Source organism: Sander lucioperca, chromosome 12 (genome assembly GCF_008315115.2).
Source record: "Sander lucioperca isolate FBNREF2018 chromosome 12, SLUC_FBN_1.2, whole genome shotgun sequence".
NCBI lineage: Eukaryota > Metazoa > Chordata > Actinopteri > Perciformes > Percidae > Sander > Sander lucioperca.
Window position 1 is genome coordinate 32671267 of NC_050184.1, and position 24723 is coordinate 32695989.

Below are 24723 nucleotides of genomic sequence, written 5' to 3' on the forward strand. Positions count from 1 at the left end.
AAGGCTGAATTTCAGGAAAGAGACTTCAGATACAGTATTAGGGGACCACTAAGGCCTATATAAAAGAATCCAAAGAGCACCATGTCATGGGATCTTTAACTAAACTCTTAACACAGTTAGCACAACATCCATCTGTGTAGGCTTTACAATTCACACATTTCTTGTTGCTTTGACACAAAATGCATACAGTTAACACAAATTTAAAATGCTTGAACTTCTTTTACACACAAGCTTCACCAAGACCAAAACAATGGATTTTTACTGACCGATTTGCAAATGCTTTCACTCATATGACAGAACAGATAACAACATGTTCTAAACCTAACTTAAAGGCTAAAGTCAAAATGAAGAGCTGATCACATTGTAAATTGAAACACAAATATATCCCCTGCATTTTATACATGCATTTATTGAGAAACAGCTGATTGAAGTTATGCAAATAGATCAATCACAGCTGATTCCCTTCTAGGAAACACACTCAGGTGTTGAGGTTCTGTCAATCGCATAATCATATGGTAGTACAGTAAAAGAGGACCCATTTGAACAATATTCTGTAGATGAACACAGAAAATAAGAAAAATGCCTTCACGAGGGAGAGGAAGAGGAGTACCAGGAGAGGCTTCCAAAAAAGAAACTGAAGTGCAAAACACAATCTATGATCAATACAATATACTATTGTCTATTATTATTGTATAAGGGCAGACCTGACACATATCAAATAATGCAGTTTCTGTAATTCCATGTGATCTTAGTGTTTTGTATAATATTGTTCTATGATTGACTAAATGTTCCTGTTGGGAGAGAACATGTGATAGTGTTTTGGAAGAATTATTAGATTTTGAGACATGATTGCATTGTTTTGGTGGACATAGTGTATTGTGTTAGTTGTGTTATTGTATTTTGAAAATCAGTGTTGGAGTTTAGTTTTCAATGTGTGATCTTGAGCATGAAATTAACTTTTTTGCCAATTGTGTTTTGTAGGTGTGTTGGTGCATTAAGAGTTTAGGAAAGTTGTTAAAAGTATTGAAAAAAATTTCATAGCGATTGTAAAAAACTGTAATTTGAGATAGCCCCTTCTATTTATTTTCTCTTATTTTATTTTATTATTTTTGTTGATTTGTTATGTATAAGCTCCTTCCTAGGTTTTGTTTATATGCTCGACCCAAGGCAAAAGCTCTATTTTTGAAGTGAATTTGTAAATATGCCTTGCTTGTTTGTATATTTGTATTCTGAATGAATGAATAAAAAAAGAAGAAAAAAAAGACTGTATGTAAGAATGTAGTTCAAACTTTGACCTGTGGGGGGTGGGGCAGTAATACGCTTAGCAGAGCCGTTTGTAACGGCTCTGACGCTTCTACACTACCGGAAACCTAAAAGAAGAAGAAGCCCAAGAAGAAACGGAAGTTACGGAAGCTTTTTTTTTCCCTAATGAAGCTAGATAAACAAACAAAAGCAGGACATATTTTATTACATATATTTAGGAGTCTGAACTAATTTAGATATGTTTCGATGAATATATACGTCTACCAGGAATACATTGTTCCCGTGAATCCCTCATAAGTGAGGCAAAGAATAGCTAGCTGTATCCTTGCTAAGCTAGCTGGCAAGCTGTAGGAGCTTGTAGCGGTTAGCTCGTCATGTTTGTTCTAGTGCTGGGGCGAAGGAGCGCGACATGACGGCATGAAACTGTCGCAGTGTTAGCTGCACTCTCACTCAAAGGTATGATACGTTTCTTCAGTTGTATTAGGTTTCTTCTGTTTTATTACGTTATCTACCTAAATAAAAAGAGTAAAAACTAAAAAAGAATGTGGCTCAACACAAGTTATTTTTATAAAATCTAAACACAACATAAGTGCACGGCTGCATAACACGTGCATATAACGTTTAACCTCAGGAGGAGCTCTGCATTCTTCAGCATGACAACCTGTTACTGTCAATTCCACAAACTAATGCTAATTTGACCCATTCATCTTGTTTATGTTGAATATGTCCATCTAAACATCCACACGTTACCTTGTTATAACCGTTTTAAAGTTGGAGCTACGTTCAGTGATAACAAACGTCTTTATTTCACTTTCTCCACTAAAGATTGGAAGGTTGTGGGAAACTTGGCGCAAGTTTGAACCGGAACTGCACTCTGTGAGATCTCCATATCGTCACCATGGCGTGGGCTCTGAAATTACCTCTCACTGATGAAGTGATTGAGTCCGGACTGGTCCAGGACTTTGATGCCAGTCTCTCGGGCATTGGGCAGGAGCTTGGTGCTGGGGCATACAGCATGAGGTACTGTATGAGATTTATACGGGTGCTTGTGCATCATCTTCTTGCAGCTAGTGCTACACTTTGATTTTTGTACCAAAATATTGTCATGTGATTTTTGACTTATTTTAATATAAACCTTAGGGTTAGGGTAGCACAGGTGGTTTAGCAGGTTCATAATTAATTAAGGACATTGTATTTGGGACACATAACTGCATGTGTAATAATATACCTAATTGGTGTACACAGTGACAGTAATGGCACCCTCAAAGTGATGCCTTCTTCAGTTGTCACTTTCTAAAGTTAGTGAAACTATCACCTGCTTGAGATTTAAATGTCAGCAGTGTGTTTTCACTTGACCTCTGCTTTAACAGTGTGATTTTATGACTGTTGCTTAGTAATTCACTTGTAGTATAACTTGCTTTGTGGTTTGTTTCTCCTAGTTGTTTTCAAAATCCCATTATTTGCTGAACACGTTGGAGCAATATTATTTGAAATAGATTGGAGATTATATACAAATTATGTATTTGGTATCTTTTTAAGATAAGAGATCAAAGGTTTCTGTCTAATCATATGGGTTTTATTAATGTGCAGTGTTTCATATTTTTGTCTCAGATAGGCTTTGTGTTCACATCAGTGTGCAGTTTGAGCAGAGAAATGGCTTTGCACTTTGAATTCATACATACATTGCATTCAAAAAAACATTCAAACCCCTTCACTTTCCCCCCATTTTGTTATGTTGCAGCCGTATGCTAACATCGTTTAAGTAATGACTAAGTGAAAACAGGATTTTAGAATTTTTTGCAAATTTATTTAGAAGAAAAAGCTAAAATATTCCATTGACACAAGTATTCAGACCCTTTGCTATTACACTTGAAATTTAGCTTAGGTGCCTCCCATATATTTCGATCATCTTTGAGATGTTTCTATACCTTGATTGGAGTCAGTCTGTGGTACTTTCAATTGATCAATCGGGGGAGAAGGGCCTTGGTAAGAGAGGGGTCAAAGACCCTGATGGTCACTCTGGCTGAGCTCCAGAGATCCTGTGTGGAAATAGGAGAAAGTTTCCGATGGATAACTATCATTGCAACACTTCACCGATCTAGTTTTCTTTTTGCAAAAAAGCACCTAAAGGACTCTAAGACGTGGGCGATTCTCATTTACATATTGACATTGATTTTGGTTGACGTACAACCTAGTGCTGGGGTCTTTCCTCTGGCCATTCATTCTCTTTTGCCAAATTTTCTTCAACTAAGTACTGAGTTAGGGTCTGAATACTTATGTCAGTGTGATATAATAGTTCTATCTTTCAATCCATTTGCTAAAAAAAAATCTTATCCTGTTTTTGCTTTGTCATTATTATGTATTGAATGTAGAATGATGAGATAACAATCATGTATTAAAGTTTTTTTGCATAAGACTGCAACATAACAAAATGTGACAGCAGAAGGGCACATTAATTACCACATGCAGATGAATTGCAAAGCAGTACACTGCTGGTCGATTATCAGATGAATGTTCTTTGATGAAATTTGGTTAGGGCATTCGACTTAGCCTATTTACTATGCAGCATATCACTGATACACACACACACACACACACACACACACACACACACACACAGTTCTGTGTTTTTGTAGGGTGTTAATCAAGAGTTTAAAGTCCAAATGGATAGTTATGATTCTTGTGCTCAGTTTTTCATGATGGGAATCATGTGAAATCCTTTTAGGTTTTGCAGACTTAAGCACTTGCTGGAGAAAGATGCCTCTCTTTTTTGCCCTTTCCTGGCTGGCTAAGTTCTCTGTTAAATGCTACAGTACAAACTGCAAAGCCGGTACCGCTTGTTCCTGAAATTTTTCTGTTGAGAGGAAATACTCACTGGATACCTTGGTATTTAGTAGTTGCCTCCATTATAATTAATGAACTGCAAAGCTGACAAACACACTAACCCGTCATTCAGCCTCAAGTGTTGTGTAAGACTCTCCATTTGACTTAACCCACTTAACTTTCAATTTATTGTGAGGTTGAAAGTAATGAGCTTGAACAGTTAAACGTCAATTTAAATCTTCTGTAGACTTGTTTTATAAAAAATGAAATAATGAGTGTGTCCCACAGTGATCAGGCTTTGGCAGCTTATTAACAGCGTTGTTCTTTTGTGTGTGTTCTCCAGCGATGTGCTTGCCCTCCCCATCTTCAAACAGGAGGAGTCCAACCTGCCTGCAGACAGCGACAACAAGATCCTTCCCTTTCAGTATGTTCTGTGTGCAGCTACCTCGCCGGCAGTTAAACTGCACGATGAAACCCTCACCTACCTCAACCAAGGTCAGCATCAGGATCCCAGCCACCCTTCTGTCCAGATTTGTGTAAACTTGATGTCAGGAACAACTGAAAGCAAATTCAGTTACCTTTTTAGATTAGTTCAACTTCAACTCTATTTGTGTCCCTGAAGGGCGATTAGGTCTGCAGCAAGTATAAACACCTACAAGACACATAAATACATACAAGTTCTACACAGAGTCCAACTGGAACACAACTGTAACAGTACGAGGACAAATAAATACCAGTACAAGGTGCATAGATAGCAGCGGAAAAAATGCATATCAGCCTACAAAGTTGACACAATATAATCAGCAATGACCATCGTCAACATCAGCATCCATTACATTACATCACCAACCCCTTTTTATCAACGTTTCTGACATCCTCAACACATAGTCAGCAGACTAGAATATATAACCAACCATGAAATAAAGAAAGAAAGAAAAGACAGAGGACGAAATGAGGTAGCCAAGAGATCAAATAAGATTCCTCCCCTGACCCTTATTCAAGAAGGAAATGGCTGCAGGTATAAAGGAGTACTTGTACCTGTTACTCCTTACAGATAGACATCTTAGACGGGAGCCAGACGGCAAGGACTGAAATTCAGGGAATAACTGTCGGAGCGAATAGCATTAGCTTTCCTGACTATCTGTCCATGGAACAGGTCTGATAATGTGCACTGTTGGACACGTAATATCTTGTTGCTCATCTTCACAACTCTGTTTAGTGCAGTTTTGGACTTGATGTTAAGATTTCCGAACCAACAGAGAAGTTATTCTAGATATTTCATTACCTGGATGACTGCAAATCTTTATAGACAGGGGGTGGGGGGGTTAAAAATGGAAATATATTGCAATATGGTCTGTGGGGGTGTGTTTCTGATACACTGGCACCAATATAGTGATACATTTTTTTTCTGGCAATTCAGCCTGTTATTTGCTGTTACACAGATATTGTGATGTATCATCTTTATCTCTGGTTATGTGGTATAGCAGATTTGGCTTTATAGTCGTGGTGTTACCATGGGCAACATTACTCTTGTCTGTGAAATAAATAACTAAACAAGGATGTAGAAATTATGTTTTATATTATTCTGATTAGTACGACTACAAAGGTTGGATATGAACTGTGGATGTTTATTGAGATCTTTTTATTAGTGTTGGGTATCGCTGATACTGATTTCCCGATCCAGTTCACAAGGTCCCACATATTTCAGTTACAATACCAATTTTGTTTGGATATGAAAGAGCTTCTCAGAGAACTACTGTTGTAAATTGTACTTGGAACCCTCTAACCTGGTGCATTAGTTGAAATATTAATGTTGACATTAAGAATTGACCCCAAAAGCAGATGCATAATAATGTACTTTTTATTTGACATGAACACACTACAGCGGTCAACACAATGAAGGGCAACTCCTAGTAGAGTATTGAGTGATCAGAAATAATTGTACAAGTGCTTTCTTTAGTGCAGAAGGTGTGGTGCAGAGACGGTATTCCTAAAGCCAAACATCCTGCAAACGTCCATGCCAGTTTTTCCCTTGCCCAAATTGAGCCTAACTTTGGAGCGTTATTAAGCCCCCTTCCCGATGAGCTAGCGTGACCAGTGGATGCCTTGGGTAGTGTAGTTTCATATGATACCTTTATCTTCACTCTAGCTTTAAAACGTAGCCTGCAACAGTGTCTTAAAGTCAGTAATGTCTTTAAATATTTATAATATAATATAAAAAAATATTTCAGACCAAGCCCTACTTTTTATTCACTATATGGACTTGTCATTACAGGGCAGTCCTATGAAATTAGAATGCTTGACAATCGGAAAATTGGGGAACTTCCGGAAATCACTGATAAAATGGTGAAGGTAAGATCCAGACATGCCAGTTCACACACATAAATTAGTGCTGCACAATATATCGTTTTGAAAAAGAAAAAAAAAAATGTATCGTCATCGCAATATCAACTGGCGCAATATACACATTGCGAAAGGCTGCGTTGTATTTTAGAAGAATACTGAGAGCAGCAGAACTGAGTATATGTTTTAATATCGGTTTATTTATCGCAAGTAATATTGTTATCGGAATGTTCATCAACGTTAACGCACATTTTCATCATATCGTGCAGCCCTAACATGTATTACAATATATTTGCACAGGTCTGCCGGGACAAACCAGAATAAACATGTTAGCTTCAATAGCATTAAGATCTGCCTTGAATTTTTTGTAAAAAAATTCTCTTTGAATTTCAGAGCATCATCCGTGTGGTGTTTCATGACCGACGACTTCAGTACACAGAACACCAGCAGCTGGAGGGCTGGCGCTGGAACAGGCCCGGGGATCGCATCCTCGACCTGGGTGAGCACTGAATGAGAAATGGCCGGTCTACTTTGATGGCTCCCGAAGGTTCTGGGTCTTATACATGCATATTACATTTGATTTGTGTGTGTGGAAAAAATGTTGCTGTGCAGTCTTGTATGCATATTAACCATCCAGTAGTTTTTGGATGTATCCAGGATATTGACTGTTAGCCTGAGCTATAAGTACAAGGTTTAGATGACAATGGTGATATTATGGAGAAGATGGTGTCCATTAAGTACTCTTTTGATAACGGCTTGTTTTACATTGATCCATTGCAGATATCCCCATGTCCGTCGGCATAATCGACCCCAGGGCTAACCCTACTCAGCTTAACACTGTGGAGTTCCTTTGGGACCCATCAAAAAGAACCTCAGTTTTTATCCAGGTAGCATGACGGACAACACTTTTGTTTTCCTGAATTACTTTCATTCATAAAACAAAGCAACGACAGTAATCGGAGGCATGAATGTCAATCTGCAGGCAGTAATCACTAATACAACAGGTTTTCCAAGATCTGTTTTATTTATTGATTTAACTGACCTAAGTTTTATCTTATGTCATCATTCCTGCACAGATTAACATTTTATATTCCTTTTTCCTTTTTAGGTACACTGCATCAGCACGGAATTCACAATGCGCAAGCATGGAGGAGAAAAGGGGGTGCCTTTTCGGATCCAGATCGACACGTTTAAAGAGAACGAGAGTGAAGAGTACACAGAACACCTCCACTCTGCCTCCTGTCAGGTCAAAGTATTCAAGGTGAGGAGAAAGAGAAGAAAAAAAAAAACCCATTGATGTACTGCACACATTTATTATTTATGACCACCACCTAAATGACTCCCACATGACCTGTTTCAGCCTAAAGGTGCAGACAGAAAGCAGAAGACTGACAGGGAGAAGATGGAGAAGAAGGCGCCACAGGAAAAGGAAAAGTACCAGCCCTCCTATAAAACCACAATCCTGACAGAGGTTAGCATATCACTTGTCTATATACACGACGTTCCACTTCCGTATTTGCTCCGGTGCCGCAGGAAATTCCGCCTGATGTCCCTCTTTTTAGGCCGGATGTCCGTTGCCTTGGGCTTCCTTTGTGTTGTAATTTTAAACTCGGGTGGATTTATGAGGACTATGGTTAACTGCTCCTCAGATCTCTGCAGGGTAAATCCAGACAGCTAGCTAGACTATCTGTCCAGTCTGAGTTTTCTGTTGCACGACTAAAACAACTTTTGAACGTACACATGTTCCACCAACACAAGTTCATTCCCGAGGCTATTTTACAGAAGCACTGTTGCTCATGACGATTGTGATTGGTTCAAAGAAATGCCAATAAACCAGAGCACGTTTTTCTCCCATCCCGGAATACTGTGTGGACATTCACTTTACAATGACATAATACAGAGAGAAGCAGCACATCCTCACATTCAAAAGCTGTAATCAGAGAATGATTGGCAGGTTTGATTGCAACAAACAATAGAATTGATTACACAAGCAGTTACAAATAGTTGATTAGAAATTAAATAATCAATTGTCTGTCCATCAAATGAATTAATGAACTTTGGCTCTCAAATTTCAGCAAATTATTTAAAACTAGTAAATACAGTTGTGGATGACACACAAACAGAAATTAAATGTACGGGAAAGCTGCATCTTATAACTGTTGACAGCAGAAATGTAATTCTGAGGTGCCACAATAACACAAATGTTCTTTTGCAGTGCTGTCCCTGGCCTGAGGTCACATATGTGAGCAACTCCCCATCTCCTGGCTTCAGCACAAGCACACACAACAGCTTCCCAGTTGCGGAAGGGTATACATTCTGTCAATGATTCATGATTAATGCTGCTTGAATTGAATTTACCATCAAATCCACATAGTAGCTGTGTGGTTTTGGTTAGTGAGGAACATGCATGGTGTTTAAATTCTGCTTAATGTGGGTTTCTGTATTCTTCCAGGCTTCTAACATGGTACGTTTTTCATCCTTTTTAGGAATGGATCGCCAACCCATCAGCCTGAGCCTGTCGTTCAGGTAGCAGATGTAAGTACAAGTGCATTTCCGCTTTCTGGATTCACTGCCTGGCTACCTCCTGCCTCCCTGAACCACTGCACATGAATATTAATGTTGACAAATGCAAAGCTGACATCTGGATGTTAAACCTCTGCCTCCCGGCACTTTGAAAACAAACAAAAATGAACGTCAAGGTGTGGATGAATGCATTTAATAATGAAAAATCTAAAATACTCACATTTATCTTTTCTATGCGTCACAGGGAACCAGCCCATGATTCAGTGCTGCTGTTATTTAGCCTTGAAACAGGACTAGTCAGAATATTTCATGCTGTACACGCTGTATATTTGGGCAGATGTCGATTTTCAGTGTTTTCTCAAGCATGGGACATACAGTATCCTGTATGGCATGAGGAAGTTTTAGAAAATGCCAGTAATTTCACTCGTGACGGCTACAAGCAAACTCTGAGATGCTCTTATATTGGATTCTGTCTCTGTGTTTCCCTCCTCCAGAATCTGTTACCCACAGCAACACCACAGGATGCACAACAGTGGCTTTTAAGAAACCGCTTCTCACCCTTCTGTCGGCTCTTCACCAACTTCTCAGGTAATATGGCTCTTGAATACATAAAAGTTAAAACACCCATTCATTTTAGTATCACTTGTGTCACTTGTGACTGCCACAAAAAAAGCTTGACTGAAGCCCTCGTGGGCTCTGGTCATTCGTAACATTTTAGAGAGTAAAGAGACAGCAATATAAGTAGAAATAAGCCTCCTTCAGACATGCACCTTGTTATGTAAATGTGATTGTTATTGAACGTGTGGGTCTCATGTCTGAATAATTGCTTTTATATTAATGTCACAACAGTAATTGAACCTAGTAAAATTTCTGTGTCACTTTCAACATGGCACAAGATGGAATTCAGTGCTGTGTGATTAGTGTACAGTAAAACATGCAAAGAGAAATGAAATGCCATTTGGCCTTTTACAAAGCACTTTAAAAATGATCACTTAATTTTTCTTTCTTAAGACTCAGAAAAAAAAGTCTAACATCAACATGTCCGATCAGTCAATAACAGTGGGGGGGGGGAATAGATTTTAAGCACTTAACATAGATCCAACGATCAAACATACATATTTAAATGCCCTCTGTAAATAGACAGTATTACATGGCTATGCTGCCCTGCTGGTAGCAGCAGTTTTTTACAACTTGACCTACTTTCGGCAGTAAAGTCAATCAGATGTCCGTGATCTGCGTAACGACAGTACAGTGGGACGTTTGCCTTCAACAGAGCGACAGTAATAACCTAATATACCATCACTACTGAGCTTTAACTACATTCTCGGTTATGTTTGCACTGAATAACGCATTCAATAAACAGAAACAACTCTTTCAGCGCACATGAACAGATGCGCAATATTAGCTCACACATAAAATAGCACCCTCGTGAATTAGCCTACTGTTGCTAACGTACATTCATAAATCCTGTATAACATCGTCCCGTACCTACAGGACATCAGACTTACTTATTGATGCACGCACAAAGTAGTGTCGACAAACTTAGTCCAATGAGGGGAGAAAGGAAAGTGTGATAGCGCTCCACGTTAATGCAGCGGTCTCTCGCCCGAGACCGCTGTGTCCAGTGGCAGGTAGAGCGAGCTGCAACTGACAGGGAGAGAGAGAGAATGTATCACTGCAGCCAATCCAGTCTGCTCAAAGCAATGGTCTTTTTCACAAATAGGTTGCACGTAAGGGGGGAAAAAGTAGCTTCCACTTAAGGGGCCCTATCTTGCACCCTGCGCAACACAGCGCAAAGCCCGACGCAAGTGTCTTTGCTACTTTAAAAGACCGACGCACTTGTCAATTTCTCGTCCAGCGCCCGCGACTAGGATTAGTGTGTGTCTGACAGGGTGTCGGCCAGCCATCACGACGGACGATGATAATAGTCCATCAGCACAACCCTAATTCCATGTAAAAAAAAAAAAAAACTCTGAGAGATCTGGTTTTATTAAGGGTGACCAAATGGGGACCTTAACTCTGTATGACACCAAGCACACCAGACACCAGATTATTTTTTGGGCATTTTAGGCCTTTATTATATAGGGCAGCTGAATATGTGAAAGGAGAGAGAGAGAGAGAGGGGGGAAATGACATGCAGCAAAGGGCTGCAGGTCGGAGTGGAAACTGCGGTTGCTGCGACAAGGACCGAGCCTTTGTACATGGGGGGGGGGCACGCTCTACCAGGTGAGCTATCCAATTTTTGTTCAGTTGTAGAGGGAAGGGTTTTGCTTTTCTTAAGCAAGGTCTTGTGTTTTGTGTACCAGGGGCAGACCTGTTGAAGCTGACCAGGGAGGATGTCATTCAGATCTGTGGGCCAGCTGATGGTATAAGACTCTTCAATGCACTGAAAGGACGGTGGGTCTTCTTTAATCAATTCAATTAAATTTTTTTGAAAGAGAAAGGGGGGGAGAGAGAGAGAGAGAGAGAGAGGGGGAAGACATGCAGGAAATCGTCACAGATCGGATTCGAACCCTGGACCTCTGCGTCGAGGCATAAACCTCTCAGTATATGTGCACCTGCTCTACCCACTGACCCAACCCGGCCACACAGTTCAATTCAATTTTATTTATAGTGTCAAATCACAACAGAAGTTATCTCAGGACACTTTACAGCTAGAGTAGGTCTAGACCACACTATGATTTACAAAGACCCGAGCCCACCATTTGGTGTGCCGGGGGCGAGGAAAAACACAGACACGAGACACAATCACAGAATCCCATCTTATAATATGTCATTCACCTGATGTATCATAAGAGAGGCTTCACACATGTATGGACATGTCGTTATTTCCTCTCTGTGGATGCTGTTTACAGGGTGGTTCGCCCGAGGCTGACCATTTACGTTTGCCAGGAGTCTCAGCAGGCACGGGAGCAGCAACCGAAGCATGAAAACGGAGACGCTGCCGCCAACACTTTCTTTGGTCAGTGCATGTTCATGTTTCAAGCATGTTTTGTTATAGCAAAAGCATAAATTCAATTTTGAATTCAGGACAGGATGCCTGAGAGTTGAGAAGCTAGAAGGCACACCTCAAAATCCCAAAATCACCGTAAGATAAGATCAAACATTGGAACGAAAACAGAAAAGAGCGGCCCACGGCGCCAGGCTCAGAAATATTTTGGCAGCTTCTTGTAAAACTTTGACGTTTTAATATCTCGGTTTTAATACGGACTGAACAAAGAAGATAATGTGTTATTTAGTGAACTTCAGAGGTAGCCTGACACGCCAGACCCACATCAAGATGTTGGGTCTGGGAACTCACCATTGGCAGGGCTCAATCCGAGGGGCGGGATAAATGGTTGTCTTTCAAATTCTCTCTGCACGCAATAGGATAGCGCTACAACCAACCAGAGCAACGAAGAAGGTAGTGGAGCTAGTTGATAGATTAAACTTTTGCCGTATCCGGTCGGCAAAACTCTGAACACATCTTCCTTTTTTAAGAATGCAGCCATCTTCTTTGTTTTCAAGTAGCAGGGAATTCACGCAGAACCGTCGCAACTCTTCCGTCATTATGTTAAGCCCACCCACCGACTCTATACACTATGTGATTGGCCTGACCAGAGTTTGGTTTTTCTAGCTCGCAAGCCAACGGAGAGTTGCTAGACTGACCCTGGCTGCAAATGACATTTGCTGCCGCTAGGGTGCGTCTAGATTTCTAGGCTACTTCAGAGGTGCTGGTAGGCTTTCACTTTAAGTACAGATTTTACTGTCTCGAAATAGCAGGTGAATATTTTTAATTTTTGTTTTCGTGCTTGCCTTTTTCATTCAGTATATCACGCCATTTACCTGGAGGAGCTCACAGCTGCTGAGCTGACAGAGAAGATCGCTCAGCTCTTCAACATCTCACCCAGACAGATAAATCAGATCTTCAAACAGGGACCCACTGGCATCCACGTGCTGGTCAGTGACGAGGCAAGTAATCCCTCTGTTCTCTGCCTCTACCAAGGCTACACTTTCACATCACAGTCACAAAGCGATAGAGACTAGTTGTCATTGAACATGCTCATAAACCGCATTAGCTTGTTTCCCTCCTCCATTAAACATATACTCTCTTTTTAACAGATGATTCAGAACTTTCAGGATGAAGTTTGTTTTGTTTTGGACACAATGAAAGGTATATAAGCGTGGCATTAATAAATAATGATTTATGTGTTTCTATATTTACCGTGATTATCTTTATCATTGCGAGTTTATTTATAAACTATGTTTTCTTTGCAGATGACTCTAATGACGGCTACCACATCATCTTGAAGTGAATACTGGGCAAGAGAAAAGCATCACTCTCTTCTTTAGACTCGATCCAGTCAGCCCCTCTAGAGCTTCATATTCCTCGCTGTTCCTGGAATATGTGGGGACGTCCCGGGAAACATCTTGAGGCTGCTAGGAGGAACATGCGACTGCATCACCTGGCTCTCTTCTCACTATACCTTATTGTCTTACTTCTGAGTGAGTGACTGTTACCACAGTGAAGTGAAAAATCTCCTTCTCGCCTGCCATTGTCTCCCTTAAATGGTTGCATTTTCTTCTGTCGCTTATGTCTCATGAAAGAGGTTAGAAGCACTACAGCTGCTATCGCGGTTTATTTGTTAGCTGAGCATCTGGTGTGCCAAAGCTCTGTGCTTCAGAAACAGTTTGTCGTCTCTTTATAAAACCAACAACCAAATAAGCAAAAAAAAAATCAAAATGACAGAAAGGGAGATAGTTACTCTGACAGTCGTTGACTTTCAGCCTGCAAAGCAGCATGATGTCTCCTCTTCATGCTAGGTTGCCTTACCGGGATCCACTTAAGGCAGTCTGCAAGGAACATGGCGTAGCAAACACAATCAAACAGTCACAAACAAAGCACCACGAGAGACATCAAATCAGCAATCAGGACATCAAGGGAAACTGTTGGCATCCAGCGGTCCTCCATAACATCTGATTCCTTTTTAACAGCTAACAATTTCAGTATTTTCCTGGTTTGATCTGTTCCTTTTGAGAAAGAAAACCCTGTTTTGCAGATTCCCAAACACTGTTAGATCCTTGTAGTTAGTGTAGAGCTCGCACTGGCACTCGTGGTTGTTATCTTATCTTATGAACCTTGAATGATGATGAAACACTGTCTATGTTAGTGATCACAGTGGCTACACCAGCAAACTGTCTCTGGCCCATGTGCTCCCCATCCCTATCAGCTTTTTTAGCACATCAACATTTCATCATGTTTATTTTTGGCCATTTTCCAACATTTGTAAATAGATTTTAAAATTTTAAATTTCACAAGGAATCGTGGCAGTTTTTTTTGTTTTTTTTACATACTTATGTCCCTTCTTTTTATTGTTTTGGATGTTAATACTTCAAAATAGTAATGAAAAGGAGCTGTTGGGCACACCAGAGCTGCATGTGAAGAGATATAGTTAGTTTATGTTCAGTCCATTGTGCTGCTTACATGAAAGTGATAGCTTGTCATTTTAGATATCCATCTTTGCCCCATCTCATCATCAGCGTTTATTAAAAGACTTACCCATGTGTTGGCTGCCATCTGTTGTCTGTCTCTTTAAAATGTTTGCAAAAATTAAAAAATGAGATTTTTAACAATATCCTAAACGTTCTTAAGCTCCTCCCAAAAAAGAAAAGAGTATTTCATTCATATTAAATACATAGCTTTCCTAGACCTGCTACAGACATGCATTTTGTCGCTATGGAAACTAGCTTTAACAAAGACAGGACACAACAATGATGATGTTTTTTCATACTGTGTATATACAGACGAGTCAGGGTTATGTTAAATCCCAGACACATTTTGCACGTCTGTTTCTGCACTATGAACAAAGAAGAAGAGAAAAAAAAAAAAAATCACTTCATTTCCCAGCATGCTTCGGCGCAGGGCATGCCTGTGATGTCACAAAAAGTATATATACGGCTGCAGGGAAGAATTTCTTCCTCTATTGTTACATTGTAACAAACGGGGCCGGGGCGGAACGGGGAGAAAGGCGTCTTCTCGTTACGTTTGCAACATTTTGACAACATTCGATTAAAATAAGAAGTCAAAATCCGCGTTAATGCGAGACGAAAGCGAAGTAAGCACCGCCGACTGAACCCGCCCCGGCGAGAAAAAGGATAAACGAACACAGATGTCAGCGGATTTCTACATCGCAAGCCTATCAGAAAGATAAGACATTCGGCTAATTATATTATTCCATGTTAGGAAATAAATCGCCGCTATTCATATGACGTCCCTATTTCTACCGTCTGTCCTTTAAATGGATAGGCATGCAACATTTAAATAAAACCCGCAGGTCTAGTAGACAGCTCCTGCTTTCTTCGTGTGTGCAGAACAATGAGCATGGAGCCTAAGTAGCCTACTATAGTCAGATATAAGTGTTGCAAATTGACAGTCACGCAAGCTTCCAGACAGATTACTTTAGGTTACAATTGCCCCACGGTTGCAGTCTGGATAGTCGGTTCAGAGATATCGGTTTTGTACTAAAAAGGCATCTCATAGGGCGTTGAAAGATTGATGTGCAGCTCACATTAGAAAGGGAAACGACCTACGAGTTGGTTGGAATAAGGGTCCTTGTTTCTGCCCCAGGTAAGAGGGTTTAGTATTTCATTAACCGGGGGGTTTGCCATTGTGTGTGCCTTATGTGTGTGTAAAAAAAAAAAAAAAAAAGAAGAAGAAAAAAATGGGTAGAGTTGGAGAGAGAGCACGGTTGAGCCTTTGCCTGTTAGACAGATAACATCCAACCTTCTCCAACGCAGTCAGTTGCTGCATGTACACAGTTTAACAAACCCCTCACCAACACCGCCTGTCCTGAAGGTAAATAGCCTACACCATGTAGTCACAATTGTCTGTAAGCATACTGCAAGTCCGTCCAACTAAGTCCTTAAAGGAACAGGAGGGTGAGTCTGATTTTCATAAGGGAAATGAGCAGACTATCAAAAATTCAGCCTCTGCTCCATTTGCCTCCTATTTATATTGGGAGTCCCCAGGTGGAAAATGGTTCACATTGATGCTATAACCACACTGGCATCTTTACTGAGCATGTAAGACTTTGCAGCCTCCTCTGGTGTGTTAAATTAGGTCAAAAACCTAATTCCAAAGAGGAACATAGATGGGAAATCCACATTAAAATACAATTTGTGTACTGTTTCAATGAACACAGACTACACGACATCTCCCTAAGCATCGAGGCATGAATTGATTAGTTTCACACTGACATTACATCCAATTTTAGGACTTTTTTGACAGGGAGTGTCCTCATATCCCAGTAAAATCACCGTGGCTGCAGCAGTTGTTTCATTATTCACTGTCCTCAGATCAGCTCCAGGATTTGTCTCTACATGACATCATCCCTACATCGTATCTCTGTTTAGATTAAGGACAAACTACACTGTACAATATTATACAAATGTTACATGTTTGTCCCATGTCAGGCTGGATTTTCCCTTTGAGATGGAAAATGGCTCATTTGGAGCTGTCCCCTTAAGGAATAAAGATGCAGCATGTTGCTGTCAGTAGCATGTTAACCCAGACAGTCAAAATTTGCATAGTAAACTATTAATTACCTTTAGAAGTACCTTATTCATAGGGAATATATAATAAGATAAGCATGACCACACGTCTTCATGGAATATCGTGATATTCATAATTCATAATATAACATGTTAAATACATATAAAAAACATGCTGCTTTTCATTCACCCTGTTTGACCGCAGCCCGCTGCTGTGATTGATCAGCTTCACTAATATCAATTCCTTTTGCATTGTTTATAGCAGAACTAAGATTTAAAAAAAGCCATGGCCAGTCATTTGCTTCAAGGCTGTTCGCTTTAAACCGGCTTGCCTAGTTGCCATGGTGACGTCTCTAGACTTGATGATTTTAAAGTAGGATTTCATGTGAGATGGAGGGGGTGGGGGGCAGAGGGAGGAAATGATGGAGCTGGAATACAGATGAAAGGAGACCAAACAGAAACAGTCGATGTCACCTTTTTTTTTGGTTTCTGTGTTTGTGCCGAGAGTTGACCTGACTGACACAGATACACATTATCCAAACACATTTAGTCTTTTAGGAGTTTAATTAGCAAACAGATATAACACAGTGCCACAAACATTATCCACACTTTGCCTTTCATTGATGAAAGGGTTTTAAATCATCCACGAGAACCCACTTTTCCCACATCTCTGGGTTCACATTTCCTGGTGCCCGAGTGCGTTGTCTGTGGCTGGACGTATGCTCCTCTGTGCCCTCAGACACCGAGTTTCCATGGAGGCAGGTTCGTCCCTCAGCCTCAAACGAAGATATGAAGAGGTGGACAACAGCTCTCCATTCTCTACACCTAAGGACTCCGACGATGACATTTCCAGCAGTGACAGTGCTGACAGCTGTGACAGCCTCAACCCCCCCTCCAGCACTGCATTTACCCGTAAGGAACAACCGGAGACACACGCTAAAGGCAATACACTCTAAGACCCACTCAAACAGTTAATTAGCTTAGTTAAAGTATTTAATTACTCAAGTATAACGTTGCATTCCAAACGTCTCCCCCCCCTTTTTTCTCCACTTCAGCCACCTCCATCCTCAGACAGCACAAGCCGTCACTGGGGGGAAAACGGGTACGTTTTGATGTGGTGACGGTGTATTACTTTCCCCGGCGGCAGGGGTTCACCAGCGTGCCCAGCCAAGGCGGCAGCTCCCTGGGCATGGCCCGTCACCACTCCTCTATCAGACACTACACGCTGGGCGAGTTTGCCCGAGAACAGGAAACGAGCCACCGGCACACTTTACGCCAGCACCTGCGCCAAGAGAAGCTCAATGCCCGCAAGATGAAGGTAGGTTTCCCATTTTTATCTCAGACTGTGTGACTGATCAGTGGGTGATTTGAGGTAAATCAAAGTTCCTTTTTTTGGGTAGGGATGCACCGAATCCAGGTTACTGGGCTTTTTGATGGGGTTCGGTTTCTGCCCAACCTTAGAATTTTTTTCCACCGAACTGAACCCTACGCTTGCACTACGCTCGCCACGCTGGTCGACGTAATGACACCGCCGTTGATTACGGGGAGGTGTTTACGTAGGTGGATTGTTCAATGCAGTAGGCTGTGAGAAAGTGAAAATGGAACTTGTGAGCAGAAAAAGTGTTGTTTGGCAGTACTTTCAGTCAAAAGAAGGCCATTCGAGTCCAGCTACATGTTCAATCTGCAATGCCGATTTGTCTCGTGGTGGCGAGGACCCTAAACAATACACAACATCGCCGCTGTTAAAACATTTGCGTATGAAACATCCGAAAGAATACGAGTTGTGCATGAAGGAATCTACAGACAGCAGCCAAAATGCAGCAACTTCAGGTACAGTACATACATTAATGTGTTTACTGTGTTAATGGACTGATGATGGCAGTAGGATTCGGTTTCGGATTTGGCAGAATCTTAACCAGTGGATTCGGTATTCGGCCGAACCCCAAAAATCTGGATTTGGTGCATCCCTAGTTTTGGGTCAAGTATACAGTATTTTTTTTTTGCCTATGACGCCTTACAAAATGTTATGCACCCTTGATTGATTAAGAGAATGTTTTTTTGAATGAGCCCAGTGTCCTGTTTCACTTGACATGTAGAATATCATAACATGAGGGTACATTTACAAATTTTAATTACACATACTTTTCATTTTATGCTACTTTATACTTCTACATGTATCTACATTTACATTTAAAGTTACTGGTTACTATTTTTGACAGTGTATAGTTACATTCCAGGTGTATCTGAGTTGTTGGCAGGTCCTCCAGTATTATTATTATAATAATAATAATAATAATAATGTTTATGAATCATGAATCAGTTATGGGGGCCAATATTCTGCAGAACAAGTACTTTTTGGTGATAATACTCCTTTATTATACTTACGCAGGTTTTTGATTGCAGGACTTACTACTACTACTACTACTACTTAAATTAAGGATCTGAGTACTTTTTTCTAACATTGTCCATTTGAAAGTTCCATTATGAAATGATTAAGATACAGATAAAGCTGTTTTTGATGTATCAATATTAACTACCATGCTCTTGAGCTTTAAATAGGGAATTAGTCTCTTATTGTCTCCAGCTCACAGTTCCACACTAACTGTCGTCCACAGCTGACAAGGAACGGCACGGTGGAGTGCGCTCAGGCAGACCTGCTGACTCTGGAGGACGTATCAGATGAGGACCTGGACGTGGACGAGGTGGAGGTGGACGACTGCTTCTTTCTTCAGCCGCTGCCCACAAAGCGCCGCCGAGCCCTCCTGCGAGCGTCCGGCATCGCCCGCATAGATGCGCGGGAGAAAGCCGAGCTCAGAACCATCCGCCTGTCGCGAGAGGAATGCGGCTGTGACTGCCGCTTGTACTGCGACCCGCGCCACTGCGGCTGCAGCCAGGCTGGGATTAAGTGCCAGGTAAGGCTTGTTGGCTTGTCTGTGTGCATGTGCAGAGAGAAGGGAGCCACTGTGCAGTTTTTTGCTGAGGCTGGAATGAGTCAGTCTTCACTGCTCAGTGAAATGTGTGCCCGGTTTACAATACTTGAATCATTTGAAGTCATGTGCAATTTACATTCCCATTGGCCTTTTCTTCTTTTGACATCACAGAAGAAAAAGCACAGGTATAAATAAGGAAATTCATGATGGCCATTTGACTTTCAGGGTCCCCATATTATGCATCCTGGCTCACTGTCACCCTGTCATGGCTTACTGGGACGCTTGAAGAGCGGAGCCAGCGCTAATGTTATTAACAACACCTGTGCTTTTCCTACTATGACCAGTCAAAAATGTCTGCTGTGATCTAAGCCAGAATTGTGTATCCATGAAATAAACATGTTCATTATTCCAGTGAGACTGTCCTTATAGATTGAAAATATGACTGCGTAGATATATTTTGTTCCTGCAGCACCTCTGCTGTTTTATTCTGCTTGCCGGTCTTCCATTTGTTAAAAAAAAAAAGTGTCTGTACTTTGTTTTTCAGTATTGGCACAAAGAAAGTCTCTGCTTTACTCTCTAAGGGAAGAGAACCACCTAAAAGGACCCTCTGTGCATGTGTACAGTAGTTTAATTTCAGTTGGTAAAATAAATCAGTTCTTCTCCTGTTAGGAATTGTGAATGCTACTGTATATTCAAAGCACGGTATGATACAGGGCTGCAGACAGAGCCATCCATTGAGCTTGAAATGCAATTTCTCTTTTATTGATCAGTGCGGTCAAATGAGCTGAATTTAACAAAATCAACCCATTGATGCAATGAATCAAATACTAGTCAATAACACCATCATCCATTTGTACAACTCATTTATGTAATGTCATATTTGGGGGCAAGAAGAACAAGAAGTGATGATGTCTCAATCTAGGGAATTGTGATGGACATTTTTCTGATGTTTTGTAAACGCAAATGAATTATAGATTCAGAAAATAACAAAAACGGAAGAAAAGAAATCAATAATAAAAATAATCGTTTGTTGCAGCCCTAGTATTGTCGATGTTGTTGATGATAGTGGCACACCTGTTAGAAGAATCATCAAGGTCTTTGAGTGTGCCTTTCTCTTTTTTTGAATATATTTTCACTCGACTAGGAGGAACCACAACCGTATACAACTGTAAACACTTGTATAACTTATACAACACTTGTGTAAAAGAGTCAGTAAAGTGGTTAGCCTTTCCTTTTGAAATCAAATAAAACTGGAACTGAAATGACCCCTCCTTTCATTCCCAGGTGGATCGAATGTCGTTCCCATGTGGCTGCTCTCGGGATGGCTGCGGCAACATGGCGGGCCGCATCGAGTTCAACCCTCTACGCGTCCGAACTCACTACCTGCACACCATCATGAAGCTGGACCTGGAGAAGAGGAGGGTGCTGATACAAGGGACCGGCGACCAGTACGCTGAATCCGACCACATGTCCTCCCCCTCCTCCACTTGCCCCACGTCTCCGGACCTATCCTCCGTCGCCGGCCTGGACTCTGAGCTGGAGGAGAGCGAGGCGCAGACAGCGGCGGAGGTTCAGGATCTCCTGGCAGAGCAGGACATCCTGGAGCGAGAGAACGAGACGGCCGTGCTGCACCTGCAGAGCGCCGAGGAGCAGGAGAGGCGGGAGCGGGAGGAGGCGGAAGGGGAGGCGGTGCAGCCCGAGCTGGGCGCAGAGCAGCCTCTCTGCCTCCTGCCCGGGCAGGGGGAGGTGCCGGGGGTGGAGCAGGTCCTCCTGCAGGGGCCGTTCCCCACGGGGGCCACGGTGCTCTGCATCACTGACAACCAGGAGGAGAGCCCCTCGGCCCTCCTCAAAGACTCCACTTCTCTGCTCTACTACCAGCTCGGCCCCATACAACCGGGGGCCTTCGATAGCCTGCACGGAGCGCAGGAGGCGGAACAGGAGGAGCGCTCGCTGGGAGAACAGGGTTCAGGAGGAGGCCAAAGGAAAGAAGAAGAAGAAGAGGAAGGAGGAGGAGGAGGAGGAGGAGGAGGAGAGGAGTCGAAAGATGATAAGCCTGAAGAGATCCCCTGCAGGCCGATTTTGGGCAAGTCTTTGACCAATGTGATCCTGCGCTCGGAGGGATGCGTGGCAGTGGTGGAGGAGAGGCCCTCGAGTCCCCGGCAGAGCCTGGCTGATGTGCAGCAGTGCCAACGGGAGGCATGCTTGGAGGGAGGAGTCAATCCACTGCCTCCCGAAGTTTAGCTCTAGCTTCTCTGCAGATATTTTGCACAATAGCTTCATCTAAGATGAAAAGAAATTACACATTTCACATTTATCACTGCTATTATCAAGAATTATTACAGGTTGCAATCTCTTGTAGTGACTGTCATTGAATTATGTGGAGAATAAGAAGTGAGTATTACAATACCTGAGGGAGTGGGGGGGGTGGGATGCTGAAAGCACATACAGACTACTCCCGAGAAGTAATATGGATGCAGTTACAAGGAAACATTGTACGTAATTCAGTTTAGGTGTGATCAATACGGCCTTAATGGAAAAACCATTTAAAAAAAAAACACGTGTGTGTAGGAGTCATTGGTCGATGGGAAAGTACACAGCAAGTAGTGCTTTGTTAATTTCCATCGTAGCAAACAGGAAACACAATGTGGGAATGCTGACATAAGCCTTTTGTTTGGTGACGATACAAAAATAAAAAAAATAGCTATCAATGCTAAACACAAATTGTTTTGCAGTGAGCCCGAAGCTTGTGAGTTTAGATACCTACTTGCTCACTTTCCCTTACAGCAAACCTGTGCTGTAGTCAAGCCAAATAAAGGCCTCCGATAGTATCCTCCGCTGAAAATAGACCTAATTATCCTGGAAATACTTGTTTTTGTGTACTGTATATGCATTAGCAATGTGCAAGACAGAGCCGAGGTTGCTGCTTTTTTTTTTTTTTTTTTTTTTTTTTAAACCGTACGCACATTGTGAACCGAGGGCGAGTGTTGCGGCGCTGCTGTTAAACGAAGGAAAACTAACACAGAGCAGCGGACCAACACTGGCCTTAGTTATTGCTCTTGCTCACCTCGCGCTGCTTGTGCAAATGCAGTTGATTTGTCGACAAAAACCTCTAGTTTACCTGTAGTTCCAATGCCTATGATATTACTTATTATTTCCTTGAGTAATGTGTCTTTTGTGGATTAGATACTGTTGGTTTGAAGTCCTGAGTCTTTTGTTTTCTTTTGTTTTGTTTTTTTTGTTTTTTTTTGAGTGAAAGGAGATCTTTTATACTGCTATACCGTAACCCCATGTAGTCATGTCATGTTATTATGATGAAATGCCAGGATAGATCTTCCTCAGGCCTCTCCTCTTTTAATGAATTATACTACATTATGAGGAAGAGAGGATTCTGAATCAAATCACATTGCATATGAAGAATATAGCATTGAAAGAGTCAAAGAAAGTAGTTATACAAAGTGATGTGATGTTACTAACTTATGAAACAGATTGACAACGACCTGACTTTGTATATTTTAGTGTGTGTGTGTGTGTGTGTGTGGGGGGGGGGAGTATATTAGTGAGGATACATATTTTATTCCTGAAAGGTGCTGATGTTACATATTTACGATTCGCTGTTTGTTTGTTTTCTCTCTCCACCATCACGAGAAATATGATTTCACAGAGATGTTCCTCGATGACTGATGTTTAGAAGTAAAAAGTGTTGCAGAGTCTCTCGTAGAAACGCAATAGCTACTGCACCGCAGATGATTAATGTGGAGATTCTGGAATGAGGCGTTTTGTCATTTTGTCATTGAGTATGTAAATGCAATCGTATAACATTGCCTGTCTTTAAATGTCTTTTTTAAGCGATGTCTGATTAATACTGATCTGCATAAGTGTGCCGACTCCTCTTACACAAAATCGGTCCTTTGTTTTGTTGCCTACAATTACAGCTGTTGCTTTTGGCGACGGCTCGCCGAACACAGGATGTGCTGCTGTGTATGAGATGTCTGATGTGTTTCTTTGCCTTTTTTTTGTATTGTCTTAATATAAATCTGCTTAAGAGTTGCACCAAAGCAGTGGTTTCAACCCTAATTAGATGACGCTTTGAACCATCAGATTGAAAAAAAAAACAACAAAAAAAAAGTGAGGCTTTAGATTTATTGTGGCCCGTTGTGTGTTCGCGTGACTTGCCTCAACATAGTACCATCTTTAAAGCGACGATGATTAAAAGCTGCCTATTGTTGAGCTTTTGTCCTTGGCTTTCTACTAATAGACCTAGGTCTGGGACCACTGCATCCAATTAACTCCAGTACACTATGTGATTGTGTGTTTCTCTGTGTGAAAGGGGTGTGTGATTGTTAGAAAAGACTGATATGTTTAGACTTCACCTAAAAGCTGTGAGAACTACTCTCATGCTAACTGTTGCCTAAAGTGGACAAAAAGGTTTTTTATACAAAAATAAAAACAATAAAACACTGATTTTAAAAGGATAGAGTTGTGTTTGTGTTGTGTTGGTTTTAGCAGGTAATACATCTTTAATTCACATGAACACAGGGTGAAAACATTACAGGCTAAGCTGCCATTGATGACATTTTGCTATTATCTTGACTAGACTAATTGTGGGAATGATCATTTATTCACATGATGATGATCCCATTTTTGTGATTTTACTATATCTTATAGCTGTTCTATATAGCTTTGGATCTAGATATATTTAACTTGATGACAGTTTGAAGATAAATGAATTCAAGTGCAGTTATATTTCACATATTTTAGCGGTTCTGATTTGAAAAATGGTTCAATGGTTATTTTAGTTAGTGTTTATCTGTTTGTTTTGTCATGACTAGGGCCACATGGAAAATGGGGATGCGGAATTCCGCAGAATTATCCTTTTAAAAAAAAGAAGAAAAAACACCCAGAACGTTAACACATCTCCACCCCAAGCAGAAAAACAGTCTGCTAAGTTCTGCAGATTTTAATTCTGGGTCAGCGCTGAAAACTGTGAAAACATGCGCAGATTCCGTTTGGGTCTGGTCATTACAATCATCCACTGTAAACGGATGTGACTGACCTGTGTGAAGTCTGTAGATCTTATGTTGTCGCTTTAAAGGAGAAACCAAAAGGAGAACACGTGAAGCCTTTGTCCTCATTAGATCCTGGGGGTCTGTCTGATAGGTGCAGTACAGTCTCTGTCCACTAGGTGGCAGCATACACTCAGTGCATTCCTCTAAGCACAACCTCTCTACATGCAGATGTGTGTGTCACATTACTGGGTTCACTCACTGCAGTTGTTACTCTGAAATCTGAGGCTCTACATTTTATCCACGCC

General features: G+C 41.3%; 2 protein-coding genes across 3 annotated transcripts; both read left to right on the plus strand.

The window, feature by feature from the left end:
- Positions 1 to 1369: 1369 nt before the first annotated feature.
- tfcp2 (transcription factor CP2) lies at positions 1370 to 14497 on the plus strand. The gene is made up of 16 exons (XM_031290551.2): positions 1370 to 1719; positions 2089 to 2283; positions 4430 to 4581; positions 6362 to 6438; positions 6823 to 6928; positions 7210 to 7316; positions 7538 to 7690; positions 7790 to 7900; positions 8645 to 8736; positions 8916 to 8964; positions 9447 to 9540; positions 11259 to 11349; positions 11808 to 11914; positions 12761 to 12903; positions 13054 to 13105; positions 13210 to 14497. Exons 2-16 carry the CDS (start codon positions 2162 to 2164, stop codon positions 13245 to 13247), a joined length of 1494 nt encoding a protein of 497 aa, XP_031146411.1. The 5' UTR covers positions 1370 to 1719; positions 2089 to 2161; the 3' UTR covers positions 13248 to 14497.
- Positions 14498 to 14861: 364 nt separating this feature from the next.
- On the plus strand, positions 14862 to 23830 carry csrnp2 (cysteine-serine-rich nuclear protein 2). Of its 2 annotated transcripts, none has more exons than XM_036008061.1 (5): positions 14862 to 15559; positions 17113 to 17424; positions 17538 to 17800; positions 19098 to 19394; positions 20697 to 23830. In XM_036008061.1, the coding sequence occupies exons 2-5, from the start codon at positions 17202 to 17204 to the stop codon at positions 21651 to 21653; spliced, it is 1740 nt and encodes a 579-aa protein (XP_035863954.1). In that variant the 5' UTR covers positions 14862 to 15559; positions 17113 to 17201; the 3' UTR covers positions 21654 to 23830. The 2 variants fall into 2 exon arrangements, with proteins under 2 accessions (XP_035863954.1, XP_035863955.1); XM_036008062.1 differs by having other exon boundaries at positions 14863 to 15559; positions 17113 to 17394.
- The last annotated feature ends 893 nt before the right edge of the window (positions 23831 to 24723 follow it).